At 36.4% G+C, this 18,560-nt stretch overlaps 3 protein-coding genes across 4 annotated transcripts; all 3 read left to right on the plus strand.

The window, feature by feature from the left end:
• Positions 1–5,348: 5,348 nt before the first annotated feature.
• LOC104810312 (chloride channel protein CLC-f) lies at positions 5,349–10,039 on the plus strand. Of its 2 annotated transcripts, none has more exons than XM_010536541.2 (10): positions 5,349–5,980; positions 6,134–6,536; positions 6,685–6,879; positions 7,038–7,418; positions 7,602–7,675; positions 7,774–7,878; positions 8,190–8,420; positions 8,513–8,704; positions 8,790–9,034; positions 9,821–10,039. In XM_010536541.2, exons 1-10 carry the CDS (start codon positions 5,522–5,524, stop codon positions 9,885–9,887), a joined length of 2,352 nt encoding a protein of 783 aa, XP_010534843.1. In that variant the 5' UTR covers positions 5,349–5,521; the 3' UTR covers positions 9,888–10,039. The 2 variants fall into 2 exon arrangements, with proteins under 2 accessions (XP_010534843.1, XP_010534844.1); XM_010536542.2 differs by having other exon boundaries at positions 7,038–7,259; positions 7,443–7,675.
• Positions 10,040–11,683: 1,644 nt separating this feature from the next.
• LOC104810576 (probable WRKY transcription factor 10) lies at positions 11,684–15,523 on the plus strand. The gene is made up of 6 exons (XM_010536923.1): positions 11,684–12,040; positions 12,272–12,394; positions 12,518–12,647; positions 12,775–13,009; positions 14,788–14,943; positions 15,070–15,523. Exons 1-6 carry the CDS (start codon positions 11,684–11,686, stop codon positions 15,521–15,523), a joined length of 1,455 nt encoding a protein of 484 aa, XP_010535225.1.
• Positions 15,524–15,879: 356 nt separating this feature from the next.
• LOC104810311 (F-box protein At-B-like) lies at positions 15,880–18,551 on the plus strand. The gene is made up of 4 exons (XM_010536540.2): positions 15,880–16,115; positions 16,211–16,416; positions 16,876–16,966; positions 17,056–18,551. The coding sequence occupies exons 1-4, from the start codon at positions 15,966–15,968 to the stop codon at positions 18,424–18,426; spliced, it is 1,818 nt and encodes a 605-aa protein (XP_010534842.1). The 5' UTR covers positions 15,880–15,965; the 3' UTR covers positions 18,427–18,551.
• Positions 18,552–18,560: the final 9 nt, after the last annotated feature.

Here is an 18,560-nt window from a genome sequence, read left to right on the forward strand (position 1 = left end):
ATATATGTATCATATGTATATATATGTATATATGTATATATAAATATATTTATATATGTATATAATTTTAAAATTTTTATAAACATGTTTATATATGTGTATAATTTTATGAATATATATAATTTTTAAAATTTTATTTTTATTATTATTATTTTATTTTTATTTTTTTATTAATTAAATTATTAAATATTAAGGATTGATGATGTGGCAGATGACTAGGATGTCATGTCAGCATTAAATAATATTGTTTTTCGTTCAGGGTTTTATTTGTCAATTTTTAAAAGTATAGAGTTTTAATTGACAATTTTTAAAAGTACAATGTTTTTTTGGATCAAAAAAAAGTATAGAGTTTAAATTGAGATGAGAGAAAATTACAGGATTTTAAATGGAATTATACCTTTTTAAATTTATCGGAAACAGATATATCTGCAAATATCTCAGTAAGCACACTTGTCCTATCCATCATTATTTTACACTGAGTAACAAACACAAACATCTGCACATATAGATACATGTATATATATATATATATACCCGTATATGTAACACGTAATGACGCATGTCTTATTGTATTTGCATGAAAACGTGATTGAAGCTTCGAAACCAAAGGTTACGGGTTGACAAAGAAGTTAAACAGTCTAATTTTAAGTCTTTAACAGTTTTTAGCATTAATGTGTTTCTATAAATATTTACGATTCCTTTATATATCAAAATTAAAGATTTCTACTATATATATATATATATATATATATATATAACGAAGCACACTTACAATTTTGAGGTGGGAAAGAATAGTTTCTAACAAATAAATAAAACCTAATTAAATATTTTAGAAGTTTATAGGGAAAACAAGTCTAAACATGTAAAAGAATCCGGCCGAAATTAGATAGAAATAAATTTATAACCGAATTGGAATAAGGACCGTACGTTATACAACATTGAATAATTTGGAATCTTATGCTTCCTCCAACAATCACATTAAATATCGTCGACGTCATCCTCTGTTTCCACGTTGAGTGGGTAACGTAATTTTCCCAACACAAAGGGCCGGTCCTCATAATCCGTTTTACACATGAAATCGGACCATAAGTGGTTATAATTTGCTTACATACATATTAGTGGACGTATCTAAATTTCTAGTGATTACAAAAAAAATAATTTTTTTTAAAGTTGTTTGTTTCCCCTAACAACCACCCGTAATCGCTATGAACAACAAACTATCAACCAGTTACTACTAATCGTCCACAATCACCAAAAAACGCAGTGAAAATGTCGACACCCGCAATCATAACCGAAACGGTACAACACTCATAGTTCGGAATACCACATCCATGTACTATAATCTTGGATTCTATGAAAGTTAAATTATCATGTATCAATGACAAAATCATATAGAAAATTATATCAAATTCCGTTTTGAATTGTTAGGAATTCAATAATCGGTGCATGTATAACAATGTGAAATCATCAGAGAGTTCAATATATTCGGATGTTGGAAATGGGCATGCAAAAAAGATGCGTGCATGCATGCACATGCACTCCACATTAGGTTAATCCCTCCCGTCCACGTCGTGCAGACGTACCAACTCATTTTTTTCCTTATAAAATTAATTTGCTTATACATTTTCCAATGTCTTTTTAAATTTTCTCTAACTTCCACAATGCCAACCAAACGTTGAATAAAACACATATTAAATACGCTCGATTGGGGATTAATTGATATATATATATTTCGAAAAACTTGTAGATTTTCTATATTTTCCTTTGTAATATTAATGCGATGTGATTATTAGGTTGTTTCAGTCGATGATGAGTTGTTTAACAACTTGCAACAATCAGTGGAAAACATTTATTGTTATTCTATAGTACTATCGTTGTCATTTTCAAACAGATTTTATCACTTGAAAAATGTCTAAAAAAATGAATTTAGGGGTAATTTGAAAAAATCTAACGTTTTTACTTGAACTTTTCAGCGTTTGGATTATTTGCATTATTAAATCCATACATATTGTTGTCATTTATACCTTATATGTATTAAGGGAATTCTTTTTCGTCATAGTGGGCACATTTAAATTGAAGTTTATGGTACTTCACAGTTGTGAATTTTTAAAATTAGGACACGTATATCGATCGATGCATATATATATTATATAGTATTATATATATATATATTTGCGTGTTGTATGCGCGCGTGGTGCGCGTGTAAGCTTGTAAGAAAAATCTTGCGTTTGGTAAATAATAAAATAAACAAATGCGATCATAGCTTGAATAGAAAAAAGACACCAACATTACATTAGTAATAGTTTTAACAAAAAAAAAACGGTGGAAGAACAACGGACAAAAGATTTTATATTCAAAGTGAAAGCGACGCGGCACTTGTCTGTCTGCTCCATGGGTCCTACACCCACTTACACTGCCATTATGTATATCTATATATACACATACTTTATATTTATCTGTATACGTGCGTTTAACTTTTAATTTAAACCTTATGAATAGAGGTATCGTTTCGGTTATTAAGCGAATCGAACCGAAGTGAATAAGTTCAATAATCGTTCAGTTTAGTTCGGTTATTCGTTTAACAACCGATCGGTTGAACAAGTTCAATAATCGTTCAGATTCGATTCGGTTCAATTAATAATTGAATAATTGTGATTAACCAAATGGTTATTAGTATTTATTTAGTTTTTAGTGTTTAATTTTGAATATTTATGTAATGTTTTTACAATTTTACTTTCAATTTTCATACATTTATTGATATCTCAACCTTTAATTTATAAATAATAAAAAGTTAATTTTTTATTTGATTAAAATCTTATTTTTATATATATATTATATTAATTTATTATATTTTTTTTGAAATAAATGAAGATAGAAAATAGTGAAGGTTGAAATTTTTGAATATTTTTAGAAATTTTATGATTTAAAATTTGGATTGAGTACTTTGAAAGATTAATATTGTGTATTTTGGTTTAGATTGATAATTTTAAAGGATTAATATTAATATTATGATGTAATTCGAAGTTTTTAAATATTTTTTTTTTGTAATTTATTTTATATATATTAGTGTTTATTTATAACCGAATATAACCAAAACAAACAATCGATCCAAATTTAACCGTTCGATTATAATTTTATTGTGCTAAAACTGAATTGAATCGAATCGAAACTGAACCGATTTAATTCACATAACCATTGGGTTATGATTTTTTTATAATCGAAATAACCGAACCAAAATAACCAAATCGAAAACCGAACCGAAATCCGAAATGGTCATCCCTAGTTATTAATGTGTTTTTTGGTTGAGAAAAAAAAGGGTATCATTATAATTCAAAAAGAGAAAAATCCGGTTATATTATTATGTTTTCGTAATTTTTAAAAAATGTCGATTAAAAACAATTGAAACAGATAAAGGAGACCATATTTTGAGTGATAAAGATTTATGATAAAATCCTATATAGCTGAGATACATAAATTTTTTTAGAATTAGGGGTTGAATGGAACATGTTTTTGGGTTTTTTAAAATCTAATTGTAATTTTTTTTAATTTAGAAAACTATTTTTGTGAAATGATGAAATAAAAATAAAAAAACTCCATTTTTTGAATTTATAAATACTATAAAACCAAAAACCAAAACAAAAAAGTTAAAAACAAAAAACTAAATAATAAAATAAAAAAACTCAAAATAAAAATTATAACCACTTATAATCTTGATAATATAATATAATATATTATGGGACGAGATTTGGTCGGTCTATCAAACTTCATTCCCCACGAATATATGAATATGCATGCGTAGTCTTATGTGTACAAGAATATCTCGATCTTTTTCAGAAAAAATATTTTTTTTAATTAAATTTCTATTGTGATTGTTTTTGTTTTAATTATTATTGTCGGACCAAACGTGCATTATATCGGTTATGACCACTTAAAGATTGTGTTCTTGGCTGCGTTCATTTTTATGTTTTGATTATTTGTTACAGTTCGTATCGAGAGACTTTGCCAGATTGTGGATTGCAAACTTTGATTATACCGTTTTAATTTAATTTGATTATATGCGCATTGATTCGGTTAAATTTAATATATAATTTTTTATAAAAAAAATAAAATAAAATAACTAAAACAAATCAGTAATAATAGTATTAAAGATTCTAGTTTCATATGTGAAATGTGCTGAATAATTCACTAACGGCACGAAAAAATACATTATGGGACAAAACTTCTATACGGTCAATCACTTTTTTTGTGGGTAATGCGGTCAATCACGTTGTTAGGGGAAACAAACAACTTTAAAAAAAATTATTTTTTTTGTAATCACTAGAAATTTAGATACGTCCACTAATATGTATGTAAGCAAAGTATATTACATATAATAATAATAATAATAATAATAATAATAATAATAATAATAATAATAATAATAATAATAATAATAATAATAATAATAATAATAATAATAATAATAATAATAATAATAATAATAATAATAATAATAATAATAATAATAATAATAATAATAATAATAATAATAATAATTAATTGATTGACGGAATGCCATAGATTTTTATTTTTCGTCCAAAGAGAAACTAGACCATATCACGTTGGTACTATCTAATTGTCACACCGACAAGGACGTGTAACTATACCCATCTCACAGCACAAACACACAGACACAAATCTTACAATAATAATTGTTACTCGGGTGGACAATTCGGGTTTCGGTTCGGGTTCGATTTGGTTATATTCGGGTTCGATTATTTCGGCTATAGAAAAACTATAACCATTCGTTTTAATTATTTTTCGGTTCGATTTCGGTAAAAAAGTTCATTTTTTAAAGAAATTATCGGTTTTTCCGGTTATTTTTTATTCGGTTCGGTTTCAGTTTTTCTCGGATTTAAGAAAATCATAACCGTTCGGTTTTGATGTCGAATTCGATTCGCGGTTCGATTATTCGGTTAATAATCGAAATAGCCACCCTAATTATTACGGCGAGAAAAAACATCCAAAAAATATCTTATACACGTATTCAACCCACCAAAGTTTCACTTCATAAATTATTACTTGTTCAGTTATTACAAAATCTGCCCAAAGTATAATTTATTTTATGAAATTAGTTTTGAATATTGGACGTTCAACTTTATCAGTGTCCAAATTTACTATATCTTCCATAAATAAAATGGAACGTTAAATTGGCTGATATAAAAGTTCGTCTTAATGGGTGAGAATATATTTCTTGGGCTTAGCCCAATTTAATTAGGTACAAATAAAATAGGTTCAATAAGGCCCACCAAGTTATCGGACACTCTAGATCGTCAAGAAGGTTTCATTCATGATCTCTACAGCGTCTTGCGATCGAAACGGGAAAAAGGGGCTCGGAATCCGATTAAATCTGAGAAAAAATCGGGGAAGAATCTTCGAGGCTGTAGATTCATTTCCATGGTGGATTCAATCTGAGATCGGAATTTCGTCGGAAATCTAAGGCGGCGAGAGGAGGAGGATGCGTTCGTGACGGGGACAAGGAATGAGAGATATGTCGTTGGGAGGAGGAGCTGGAGAGTACAGCGAGGAGAGGCATCTTTTGCGATCAAATGACGGCGACGGCGTCTGCGACGATCGCGACGTTGAAGCCCAGTCTCCGCCGATCAGGGGCGGTGGAGTAGGAGTTAGGGATCTGTTCAAGCATTTGGATCGGGGAATTTCGCTCTCCGGACGACGTCTAAGCTTCACACGTCTGGAAAATAGCAGAGTCGATCGAGAGCATCACCATCCATCCTCTTCTTCTTCTCCTCCTTCGCCGTTGTCGTCCAGTGTGGGACATACACATGACGACGATCATCATGATTTCCGACATTTCGGGCACGGGCATGATGAAGGTAATGATGTTCTCGGCGACAGTGCTCCGCCTGAATGGGCTCTGCTGCTCATCGGCTGTCTTATCGGTGTCGCCGCCGGCATATGCGTCGCAGCCTTCAATTCAGGGGTACGATCACAATTCCGACTCTCAATTTGATTTTGGCTTATCACGCCGCGCATTTTGTTATCTCATCTCAGATCGATCATTACGGATTAGATTCTGGGCTTAGCTGTTTGCCTCCTGATTCGTGGAATAGTGTGTGGAATTTGCTTTGTCTAGGTTCACGTAATCCATGAGTGGGCATGGGCTGGTACTCCGAACGAGGGTGCTGCTTGGCTTCGTCTGCAGAGATTAGCAGATACTTGGCATCGAATTCTTCTAATTCCTGTTACCGGAGGAGTTATTGTGGGAATGATGCATGGTTTGCTTGAAATCTTAGACCAAATCAGGCAATCCACTTCTTCTCAGAGGCAAGGACTTGATCTACTTGCGGGTATATTTCCCACGATAAAGGCCATCCAAGCTGCTGTGACGCTCGGTACAGGATGTTCCTTAGGTCCTGAGGGACCGAGCGTTGATATTGGGAAATCATGCGCCAATGGGTTTGCACTCATGATGGAAAACAATAGAGAAAGAAGAATAGCTCTCACTGCTGCTGGTGCAGCTTCTGGGATTGCATCAGGTTATCTTTCTGATCATATTGAATATAATACCTCTTTTGAAACCACTAATTCCGGAGCTGGAGTAGTAAAGCAATATAATTTCGTTATGCCGTTGATGTTTAAGTATCTGAATTCACCTCTTTTGACTTTTCTTTCTTCTCGCTTCAGGTTTCAATGCAGCCGTGGCTGGTTGTTTCTTTGCTATAGAGACTGTCTTAAGACCTCTCCGTGCCGAGAATTCGCCTCCATTTACCACTGCAATGATAATCTTGGCTTCTGTTATATCATCTACTGTGTCAAATGCATTGATGGGGACTCAATCAGCTTTCACGGTCCCTTCATACGACTTGAAGTCTGCTGCGGGTTTGTTTCTTTTAACCTGTTAACTTCCTCTCTGACTTCCGAGTAGTATGAGATCTGAGATTGATTGGATAGATAACCATGATAAAGTACTTTGATACATTAAAATACTGAAGATCGATGTTATTTACTGTAATGGGTGTTTTCACTTTTGTCTCCAGAACTCCCTCTGTACCTGATATTAGGCATGTTGTGTGGTGCTGTCAGCGTTGTGTTTTCTCGCCTTGTCACATGGTTTACCAAGTCATTTGACTTCATCAAAGACAAATTCGGCCTTCCTGCTATTGTTTGCCCTGCATTGGGTGGCTTAGGTGCCGGTATGATTGCTCTCAAGTACCCTGGAATTCTGTACTGGGGCTTCACAAATGTTGAGGAAATTCTACATACGGGAAAGAGCGCATCAGCTCCTGGAATATGGTTATTGAGTCAGTTAGCCGCTGCCAAAGTAGTGGCAACTGCTCTGTGCAAAGGCTCTGGGCTTGTAGGCGGTCTATATGCCCCGAGTTTGATGATCGGTGCTGCCATTGGCGCTGTATTTGGAGGTTCAGATGTTGAGGAAATTCTACATACGGGAAAGAGCGCATCAGCTCCTGGAATATGGTTATTGAGTCAGTTAGCCGCTGCCAAAGTAGTGGCAACTGCTCTGTGCAAAGGCTCTGGGCTTGTAGGCGGTCTATATGCCCCGAGTTTGATGATCGGTGCTGCCATTGGCGCTGTATTTGGAGGGTCAGCAGCTGAAATCATCAACAGAGCTATTCCCGGAAACACTGCTGTTGCTCAGCCTCAAGCTTATGCCCTGGTAAGTTTTTTCTTTTGCTAATCTCATAGCAACTTTCTGATTTCAGTGTTGCCCAACTCGTTATAACCGGATCAGTGACGTGAAAAAGTCTGATGCAGGTTGGAATGGCTGCAACCCTAGCTTCGGTCTGCTCGGTGCCCTTAACATCAGTATTACTGTTATTCGAACTGACGAAAGATTATAGAATACTGCTTCCTCTCATGGTAAATCTTCTCCCCCACCCCCTCTCAATTTTTTTTTCTTGTCCCTTAGAGTTGGGTTATAAACTTTTTTTTCCTGGATATCATGGGGAAACTCATCAGAACAATATTAGAATGCTCCAACTTTCATCCTTTTGTTGGCCTTAAAGTCCCAAGCTAGTTTACAAAGGATAAGAGCAATGCAACCATCATTTTATATCGAGGAAGAATATTAATTCGGTGAACTGTAGTATTTGTATTTTTTTTTTTTTATGAATTTGTGGCACTTTTAAGCTTTTCTTGATATGATTTTCCTCATCGATTGCAATGAACAGGGAGCTGTTGGGTTAGCAATATGGGTTCCCTCAGTGGCAAATCAAGGCAAAGAGGGCGATGCATCCGATGTTCGGAACACAGGGAGAAGGTATTCTTCCGTTTCATCGGCCGAACATAAAAACGGAGGCGGATGGAGGCAGGCGGATGGTGCTGATTCCCTGGAGCTTTCTGTCATAGAGAACACTGACCACAAAACCCTAGACGAAGAAGCTATTCTGGAATGCGTAAAGGTCTCGTATACAAAGATTTCATCGTGTGTTAGATTCTCGTAATTTATCTTTCTAGAACGAGTACACATGCTGTCTGGTTTTGGTGTTTTCAGGTTTCTCGGGTAATGTCGAAGAACTATGTGAATGTTTCGCTCGGTACAACTCTAAGAGAAGCGAGAAAATTCCTGAAGGAAAGCCGCCAGAACTGTGTTCTCGTGGTTGATGACGATGATTTGCTAGCCGGGATCCTAACGAGCAGCGACATCAGACGGTATTCATCCAAGAATGATCCAATAGCATTAGATGTATGTTAAACACCTTCTTAAACAAATCTGTATGAATTTTTCTCGGTTACGAATTTAAACTCATCTGAGTGAAACTCTTCTGTAGGAGTATTCGAGTCCTGTCTCGTTGGTATGCACACGGAAAATAACCTATCGAGGTCAAGAACGGGGAATACTGACGTGTTATCCAGACACGACGGTGGGAGTTGCCATGGAGTTGATGGAGGCTAGAGGCGTTAAGCAGTTGCCTGTTGTCAAACGGAGCGGCGGAGGAGGGGACCCTCGTAACGGAAAGAAGAGACGGAGATTGGTCGGGATTCTTTATTACGATTCCATCTCGGTTTTTCTCAGGTAAATGTTTCTACTTTCGGGTCTTGATCTCATTCGGTAGGGGCATTATCCAAAATACCCTCCTTTTGTTAAATCTACTTCTGCACATATCCTCCTCTACATGTGACCATGTAAACAGAATAACTGTATGATCAAATGATGTTCACATTGGTCATAACGTTTAATTTATAGTGATCACACCAAGTCACCATGGTCACACCTTACATATCACACTAATCACTTGGTGAAATCATAAAAAATTTAACGTTGTGATTAATGTGACCATCATGTGATCATATATTTATTCTGGTCACATCACATGGTCACACGTGGAAGAGGATATGTGCAGAAATAGATTTAACAAAAGGAGGGTATTTTGGATATTTTACCCATTCGCTATTTGTTATTTCAGATAGCAATCTCGTTTAACTATAGATGGCCAATTTGGTTAATAATTGAATAACCGAACTGAATATTACATATTTGAACCGAATCTGATATAAAAACCGAGTCATTGTGATTTTCTTAAAACTGAGAAAACCAAATGCTAATTGAACCAAACCACATAAAAAAACAAAAAAAATTGTTTTGAGAAAACGAGTATTGTTGTAGGAAAAAAATTGGAAACGGACCGAATTCAAACCGATTCAACTGATCTTGTTATAATTTTTTTTTATGATGTGCACTAATCGAAACCAAATATAACTCAACCCGAACCGAGATCGATATTTGGTTTGTATGTTTGTTCATAATAGTGCTAAACTGGGGTTTTCTTGTTTCTTCTTTCTTTTGTTTTGCGTAATGCAGAGATGAAATGAAACGTAGGAGATCGACGAAAGAGATGCGCGAAGACGTTGGTTTGAATGGCCATTAAGGATACGATACAATCGGAGAGAGAGGGAAACGTTATATAGATGTACCCCCAAAATAATGTTCATCGTAGTTTTAGAAGATTTTGTATATGAAAACTGAAACATTGTTTCCATCATATAACAAAACAGCGAAAAGGTATTCTAGTTTATCAGAGTTACAATGTTCTCAAGACACTTCAAGTCTTAGTTTTTCATTATTATTATTATTATTATTATTATAAAAAAATCCAAAAAAATATTGAATTTTTTAATTTTGATAAAAAAATATTAAAATTTTGATTTTATCAAATAAATATTAAACTTTTAAAATTTGTAAAAAAACACTTAATCTTTTTAGGATTGTCAAAATAAACTAATGAGGTGACATGGAGATGCAAACATGTCAAATTATTATCGTTGGTTTTTTTTTACAACTATATATAATTTATGTATTTTTTTGAATTATTTAAAAAGTTTAGTATTTTTTTTGACAATCACATGAAAATTTATGTATTTCTTTGGATCATTTAAAAAATTTAGTGTTTTTTAAATTTATTTAAAATGTTTAATGTTTATTTGACAAAAATAAAAGTTCGGTATTTTTTATCAAAATTATAAAGTTGACTATTTTTTTGAGATTATCTTTTATTATTATTATTATTATTATTCATAAATTTGGATGTAATTTGGGTCTCACGCGTCCTTTTTTTTCTTCTGTTCATTATATTCGTGCATTTATGAAATTTGTATTGCATTTTTTTTCCTGGTCTATTGTTACGCAATTATTGTTTCACCACATCTCATAAAATCTTGTTTTTTACAGTGTTTGAAGATATATTTTTCCTCGGAAACAGAGATATTTATAAGTAATTATAAATTTCTATGTAGGAAAAACATATTATATATTCTACATGTGGTTAATACACCACCCTGTTATATTCATATGATTTAGATGCATGAATTTCCCTGCTTTCCCCCTAAAAGGAAAATTTTACGTATAACCATTTTGTTATATTGCTATATAATTTCGGTCAACATTTGTTTTTCTTATTTTTGTCTTTTCTTCCATACCCTTCTGTTCATACTTGATTGATTCCTATTTGCCAACAAAGGATAAATGCTAAATTAAATTTAACATATTGCCCATCTAATATTCTGATCTTATGCCCATTATTTAGTTTATAAAATATGTCACAGCAAATATCTAAAATCATTCTTATACGTATAAAAAAATCGAAACATTAATATATGCTGAAATTGTTTTTGAGAATTAGACAAAAAAAAAAAACATTGGAGAAAAATCTTGGAATGCAAATGACAAATTGCACCATCTAAATTAGGCAAGTAATTCACATTTTTTTGACACTTGACCGTTACAAAAAATTGTTACCATAATATTACAATTGCAAACCCATAATTAATTTACTTTTTTTAAAAAAAAGGGAGACGTAGTTAATAAATATAAGTAAGAGGAACCATAATGCATATCTTATCACTTTGTATTCTCCCTTGACCCTTTTACACAGACAAAAAAAAAACTCTCCCATTATTATTTTTTGTTCTTCAACCAATAATTAAGGTGATAAAGAGTTCAAATCATATTTACTTATCAATCATTTGATGTGTCACTCGCACATTCATGCATGCATGCATACATATCTGTAGATGAATCATGAAGAAAACCCTAACATGTTCATGCCATGATAAATATTGTTTTCTATCCAAAGCTTATTACTTTTATATCCTATTGACTTGAATTCCACAATTTGCGATTAGGGTTTTTTTTTAATAAAAAAAATTGGATCATTTCTTGATCTGAATGGATGAACTCGGCGAGTGGTCACCATCCAGCCCTAGCCCAAGAACGCTGCTGTTCACGAAGGACGGCGTCGAGGTTAAGGAATCATCGGAAAATGTTCAGAAACTGGATCATGTCGGAATCGATGAACAGAGATCTAGGGCTCGACGTCGTGAAGGGAATTTGAGCGAGAGAATAGCTGCGAGAACGGGAGGATTCAGTGCTCCGAGATTGAACACAGACAACATTGTAAGAAGACCTTTCGGTTGTTTCATGAACTCTGGTCCTAGTACTGTCCCTTCTCCTTACATCATAATCTCACCTGGCTTCAGCCCAACCTTTCTTCTCCAATCTCCGGTCATGCTTTCTAATCCACTGGTACGCCAATAAGATACGTATTTCCTTGTATTTTAATTCATAGAGAGTGTATATACATCGTATATATATTATACAGAAATATACAATGTCTAAACCTAGGTTACAAACAATGTATTTACATCATTTCTCTTATATACCTATCTCTGTCGTCCCTAAATACGTACGGTTTTCCACATTATTGGTTCTTGGATTCGGGTTTTTTCGGTTATCTGAGTTATTAATAATTCTTAGGTTCATTTGTCTCCGCCTGCTACTGGTAATGGAAGTAAATCGCTCTTTAAGGAAACAGTCGGTGAAAACAATGTCGATCTCTCATCATCCTTTGCGATGTCTGCCCAAGAGACAAAAACCAATGTAAGTTGTTGGTTAATATGTATTGGTTATGTTTCATCTGCAATATTTGACCCTAACCAGAGTTTGATTCACATTTTAATTTACATCGATCGATGGATTCATAACGTCGTCGTTTTCTTCAAGATCGAGGCCTCATGGTCGATAAACAAGAATCCCGGAGCCGACAATGTAAATGATCATACTTTAAGAGCATCTATAAACAACCCTCAGACCCAAGATACCGATATGTGTTCATCAGAGGACAAGATGAGAGGTTGGGTGTGAATTAATATCCACCGATTTACATATATACACCATATAATATATGCACCATTATGTTAATTCAATTAAAATGTTTAATTTGTTATGTTATCGAAGTCTTGTGTTACGTTTTGTGACAGGAAATAATGACAAAGCAGTGGTGGACGAAGGAGAAGATTGCAGCTCATCTGAATCGATGAAAGCTCAGTTCGATCCGGCAGATTCTCCATTATTGATTTCCAACGAAGCTGAAGATGATGACGATGACGATCATGGTGATGATGATGATGATCATGCTGATCATGGCGGCAGCTACAATCGCACTGTCCATGGCAGTGAAGGAGAAGAGGTCAATTCCTCCAAACCAAAGAAAAGGTGCGTTCAAATTCGTAAGAAAATTTTAAGAGACAGATCAAAGATACACGTTTCATGTGATTGATTAAAATCTTTGGTCAAATTTCGATTATTGAAATTGGAATTATTATTTCACGATCCAGAATATGATAAGTATATATATATATATATAATAGTTTTTTTCTCTCACAAAATGGGGATGCCTTTAGCAATTGAAAAGAGATATAAGATGAATGATCACATACCCTTCAAAATGAAGGGTATCATTTAATCTTCAACTACAACTACAACAACATTAATTGGGGGCATAAACTATAATTGGAGAAACAAAATTAATTTTATTACGGGGATATTGAACGATTTTAATTAAAACTTTATATAATTTATAAAGAAAATACTTATTTTTTTATTTAAAAGTGGGGGTCAATGCCCCCCACTATCTTCTACATGGGTCCGCCCATGCTTATTTCCAATTTTATTTGGGGTCGGCCGCATGAATCCTTCTTTTTCACTCATTTCGGTCCCGGGTTAACTCTTTCGGAATCTGCAACACTTCCAAATCGTTTCTAATGAACGCTCACAAGTAAGTCTAGGTCTACCTCTTCATTTTTTTTCAACCTATACCTATACTCTACACTTTTCTACCCGGTAACTCTATTGGCCTACGTTATACATGTACAAACCATCTTAAACGCCCTTCCCATACCTTTTTTTCAATACCTATTACTCCTATTTTTTTATAATAATCTCATTTCTAATTCTATCCATCCTTTTGTGTCCGCATATCCATCTCAACATCCTTATCTCGGCCACACTCATTGTAGATATATGTTGCCCTTTCACCGCCCAACATTCGCTACCATACAATAATGCAGGTCTTATGACGGTACGGTAGAATTTTTCTTTCAATCGTAGGGGAATCTTACGATCACAAAGCTTGGCCGCATGGCTTCCATTTCATCCATCTCGTTTTTATTCTATGACTAACATCTTCGTCGCAACCCCCATTCTTTTGAAGGATTGACCCAAGATATTTAAAATGGGGGTTTTGAGGTACTGATATTCCTTACAAGATAACTCCAACATCACTAGAGCGCCTGCCACTAAAGTCACAATGCATGTATTCAGTATTCGTCCTACTAAGGCTAAAACCCTTAGTCTCTAATGTACTCCTCCATAACTCTAATTGTCCATTTACTCGTTCTTTGGACTCGTCTATTAGCACGATATCATCCGCAAACATCATGCACCACGGTACTTCCTTCTGTATATCTCTAGTCAGTTCATCCATGACTAACGCGAAAAGGTACATACTTAAAGCGGACCCTTGGTGCAACCCTATCGAGATAGAAAAATCTCATGTGTCACCCCTTGTTATCCGGACACTAGTAGTCGCACCATCATACATATCCTTCAATATTTGTATGTATCTTACCGATACTCCCCTACGCTCTACCACCCACCATAAACCTCTCTTGGTACTCGATCATAAGCTTTTTTGAGATCAATAAATATCATGTGCAAATCTTTCTTCATATCTCGAAACTTCACCATCAAGTTTCGAATGAGAAAGATTGCTTCCATTATAGACATTCCGAGTATAAAACCAAATTGGTTTAAGGAAATAGATGTGTCGTTACGCAAATGTCGCTCTACGATCCTTTCCTACAACGGTATCATTTAATCTTCAAATAGAAAAATTCTTAACAAAATTCCGAAGCGAAATCTATCTTAATTACACGATATTCGTAAACCGAAAATCATTACCGTTTCAAGCTAAACTTATCGTCGAAATACAGGAAACAACTTGAACTGTCGAGTATGATTGGAGCCACAAGAGCAGCTCGGAGGCCAAGGATCATTGTTCAAACCACAAGTGATGTCGACGTCCTCGACGATGGCTACCGATGGCGCAAGTACGGCCAAAAGATCGTCAAGGGCAATCCTAATCCAAGGTTTTTTTTATTATTAATATAACTACTACTTAATTTCAAATTGAAAAAAAAAACATCATAATTAATCGTTATACATTCTATAGATTTTATTATGTTTTTTGTATTTTTTTTTAAAAATTGATGCAGGAGTTACTACAAATGCACGACTCCAGGCTGCAATGTGAGGAAACATGTCGAGAGAGCATCTCAAGACATCAAATCAGTCATCACTACGTACGAAGGGAAACACAACCATGATGTCCCTCCACCGCGCACATGCGGCCGCCCCGGTTCGACCGGCCGGTTCGGTCTGGTACGACCTCCAGCTCAGTCTCAGTCAACCAGGCCTTCACCGCTCAGTCAACTCGGTATGAGGTACCAGCAGCCGGGATACCTTGGAATGCGCCAAACCAGTTTGGCTAACCTATACATAACCGGCCTCTCCAAGCTTCCCCATTTACCAACGAACCGGTCATCGGTTTTCACGTTATCGAAGGTTGAACCGGCAGTGGCTTCTCTTAACTTCTCCAACGGTTCATCTGTATACCAAGAAATTATGAATCGGCTGTCTCTCGGTAACCGGCCTCTCCATGCTTCCTGATTTACCAACAAACCGGCCATCAGTTTTCATGTTACCGGTTCATATGATGTCAACCGGTCTTTTGTTTTCTCGGTTTATTAGCCATATAAGATTTATACTTTGATAACCTCGATTCGTTATCTCAAACAGAATTTGAATTATAGTGCCCAGTTTAACAATGTTTGACCATCGTTACATGATAAGAATTTATTTTGTCGCATTGTCTGAAGAGCTCAAACCGGACCAATGTTTGTACCGGGCTCGTTGGGGGTACTTCGGGTCGTGCTTAACCGAGTCAGGATATGACTAAACCTATAACCAAATACCATTCCCCATATCCGTATCGGTGTGGATCTGACTAAACCTGTAACCAAACACTCCTCCGCGTGTCCGTATCGGCTTGAAGCCTTGAAGAGTGAAGAGGAGACCATCCAGAAATTTGAAGAACAAATCAGAATCAGGCATGGAGGAGGTGACGAGAACAGTGTTGACGGAGGAGATACTGAAGCGTTTGGATCTCGAGACTCTTTGCTCCGTCGCGTGCGTCTCCACCATGCTCCACTCTGCCGTCGTCTCTGGCGTTCTCCCTTCTCTCTCTTCTCTCGATCTCTCCGTGAGCTTCCGATTTCTCTGCGATTCGTCGTTTTTCGTCCCACAAAATGTTTCCCGAATGAGATTGATCTTCTTCACTAATGTTTTTAATGGTAGATTTTGTCTCTGGACGATGAGACTTTGAATCGCGTGCTCCATGGCTGCGTCGGACTAAGAACCCTAACTGTTAACTGTCTCCGCCTTGACGCCGCCGCCATCGGTAGAGTTCTTGGACCGCATCTGCGGGAGCTTCACCTGCTTAGGTGTTCACTTCTCTCCTCCTCGGTGCTTACTTCCATTGGCCAGAGCTGCCCAAATCTCCGGTACTTTTCCTCGTTTACGTGAGATAGGATTGGTACCTTCATGAAATATTCATGCTTGTTACGATGTGTGTGTGCTATTTCTCCTATGTAAGGTCTTCAAATACCGTTCCTGCTGTGAAATTTAAGTTCTTCTGAGTGTCTTTACCTAGAGAGGCTAATGATCGGCATTTCGATTCCAAAGTCAGTACTTGGGTTGAGACTAATGATCAATTTTGATCAATAAGGATATGCCTAATCGTGTAAAGATGTGGAATATGACAATCTTTCGAGGCGGTAGTGTAGAAGGTTGCTCAAACTTTTCCAGTAGCTTAGTGACCACCATCAATTATTATTCTTTAGCATTGTGTTTCATGTTTCCCAAGGTTGAGTTATCATGTTCCTGGTGTCTGTTTTGACTCTATGGAGCTAGGATTATTTGTGACAGTGAATAATTATGTGTACACCTTGGAAATGTAACAGGGTTCTTACCCTGGAATTGGCAGACCAGGATTCACCCCTTCTTTTTCAAGCTAACCTGGCACAATTGCTTAGCGGCTGTCTGTACCTGGAGGTAATTTGTTAACGCTTGATGAGGCATTGATCCGAAGAAGACAGGAAGTGTGAAATTGAATTGGGTTTATATTCTTGTGATGCTTGCAGTCTCTGCAACTAAAAGTCCGAGGTGTACTGGTAGATGCCACTACTTTCCAGTCAATTAGGTTCTTCTTGCCAGAAACAGTCAAAGTTCTGAGGTTACAGCCAGTGCTGGAGTCCGAGGCAATTCTTCTCATGAACAGATTCAAAGTTACTGGGAATTTTCTCTCTAGAACCAATTATAGTGCCCCGCTTTCTCTTTCGCCTTTATTCTCTTTGCAAAGCCTGTCGCTTGTGTTAGACTTGATATCTGACAGGCTAATCATAGCTATCACGGGTTCTCTACCTCAACTTGTCACTCTGGACTTGGAAGACTGTCCTGAAAAGGAACCATTTCCGCAAAATGACTTGACAGACACGGGGCTTCAGTCTTTGGGTTGTTGTCAACGACTTACAAGCCTCTCTCTGGTACGGACTTCTTGTGACCGTAAGATATCATTCAAAAGAATAAACGACATGGGTATCTTTCTCCTTTCTGAGGCTTGCAAGGGTCTAGAGTCAGTGAGACTTGGGGGTTTCCCAAAAGTCAGCGACGCGGGTTTTGCCTCTCTCCTTCACTCATGTCGGAACTTGAAAAAGTTTGAAGTTCAAGGTGCATTCTTGTTGTCTGATTTGGCATTCCACGACATCACTGGAGCTTCCTGTTCTCTTCAAGAGGTCAGACTTTCCTCATGCCCTCTCATAACCAGCGAAGCCGTGAAGAAAGTGGCGTTATGCAGCAATCTAGAGGTGCTTAACTTGGGGGGCTGCAGAAGCATATCTGATTCATGCCTCCAATCCGTATCATCCCTGAGAAAGTTAACTTGTCTGAATCTCATGGGAGCCGATGTAACAGATGGAGGTCTGTTTGCTCTTAGTAAGGCAGACGTGCCCATCACCCGATTATCCCTCCGAGGCTGCAAGAGGGTCAGTGACAGAGGAATATCCTTTCTGTTGAAAAGCGACGGTACAATGAGCAAAACCTTGTCGACCCTTGATTTGGGTCACATGTCGGGAATAACGGACAGAACCGTTAGCACCATCTCTCTCTTTTGTAAGGAACTAACCGAACTGTGCCTCAGAAGCTGCTTCTACGTTACTGATTATTCGATAGAGACACTGGGTACAAGGAGAAGGAATCCAGGAGGAGGGAAACAACTGCGTAAGCTCGATGTCCATAACTGTGTCAGCCTTTCGGCTGGTGCCTTGAGATGGTTGAGCAAACCCTCGTTCCCTGGTCTGCATTGGCTCGGGCTGGGTCAGACACGGTTGGCAGGCCGGAAAGACGTGGTCACGGCTAGGGTAAGCGGGGAGAGACCATGGCTCACGTTGTGTTTTGACGGTTGCGAGTTTGGATGCTACGACGGGTGGGAGTTCCATACGCATTTACACCGCTGAATCTCTTTGTAACGATGAAATCTGCAACCATCCTCTTTGATGTACGCATCTTGTAAATTATTCCTTATGTCCGGATGTTGTGAATCAAAGTGGCTGGTTTTAGGGTTTTGGTTTCACACGTTTTAGGCTCTCTG

Source organism: Tarenaya hassleriana, unplaced genomic scaffold, assembly GCF_000463585.1.
Source record: "Tarenaya hassleriana unplaced genomic scaffold, ASM46358v1 Cleome18, whole genome shotgun sequence".
NCBI classification, from domain to species: domain Eukaryota; kingdom Viridiplantae; phylum Streptophyta; class Magnoliopsida; order Brassicales; family Cleomaceae; genus Tarenaya; species Tarenaya hassleriana.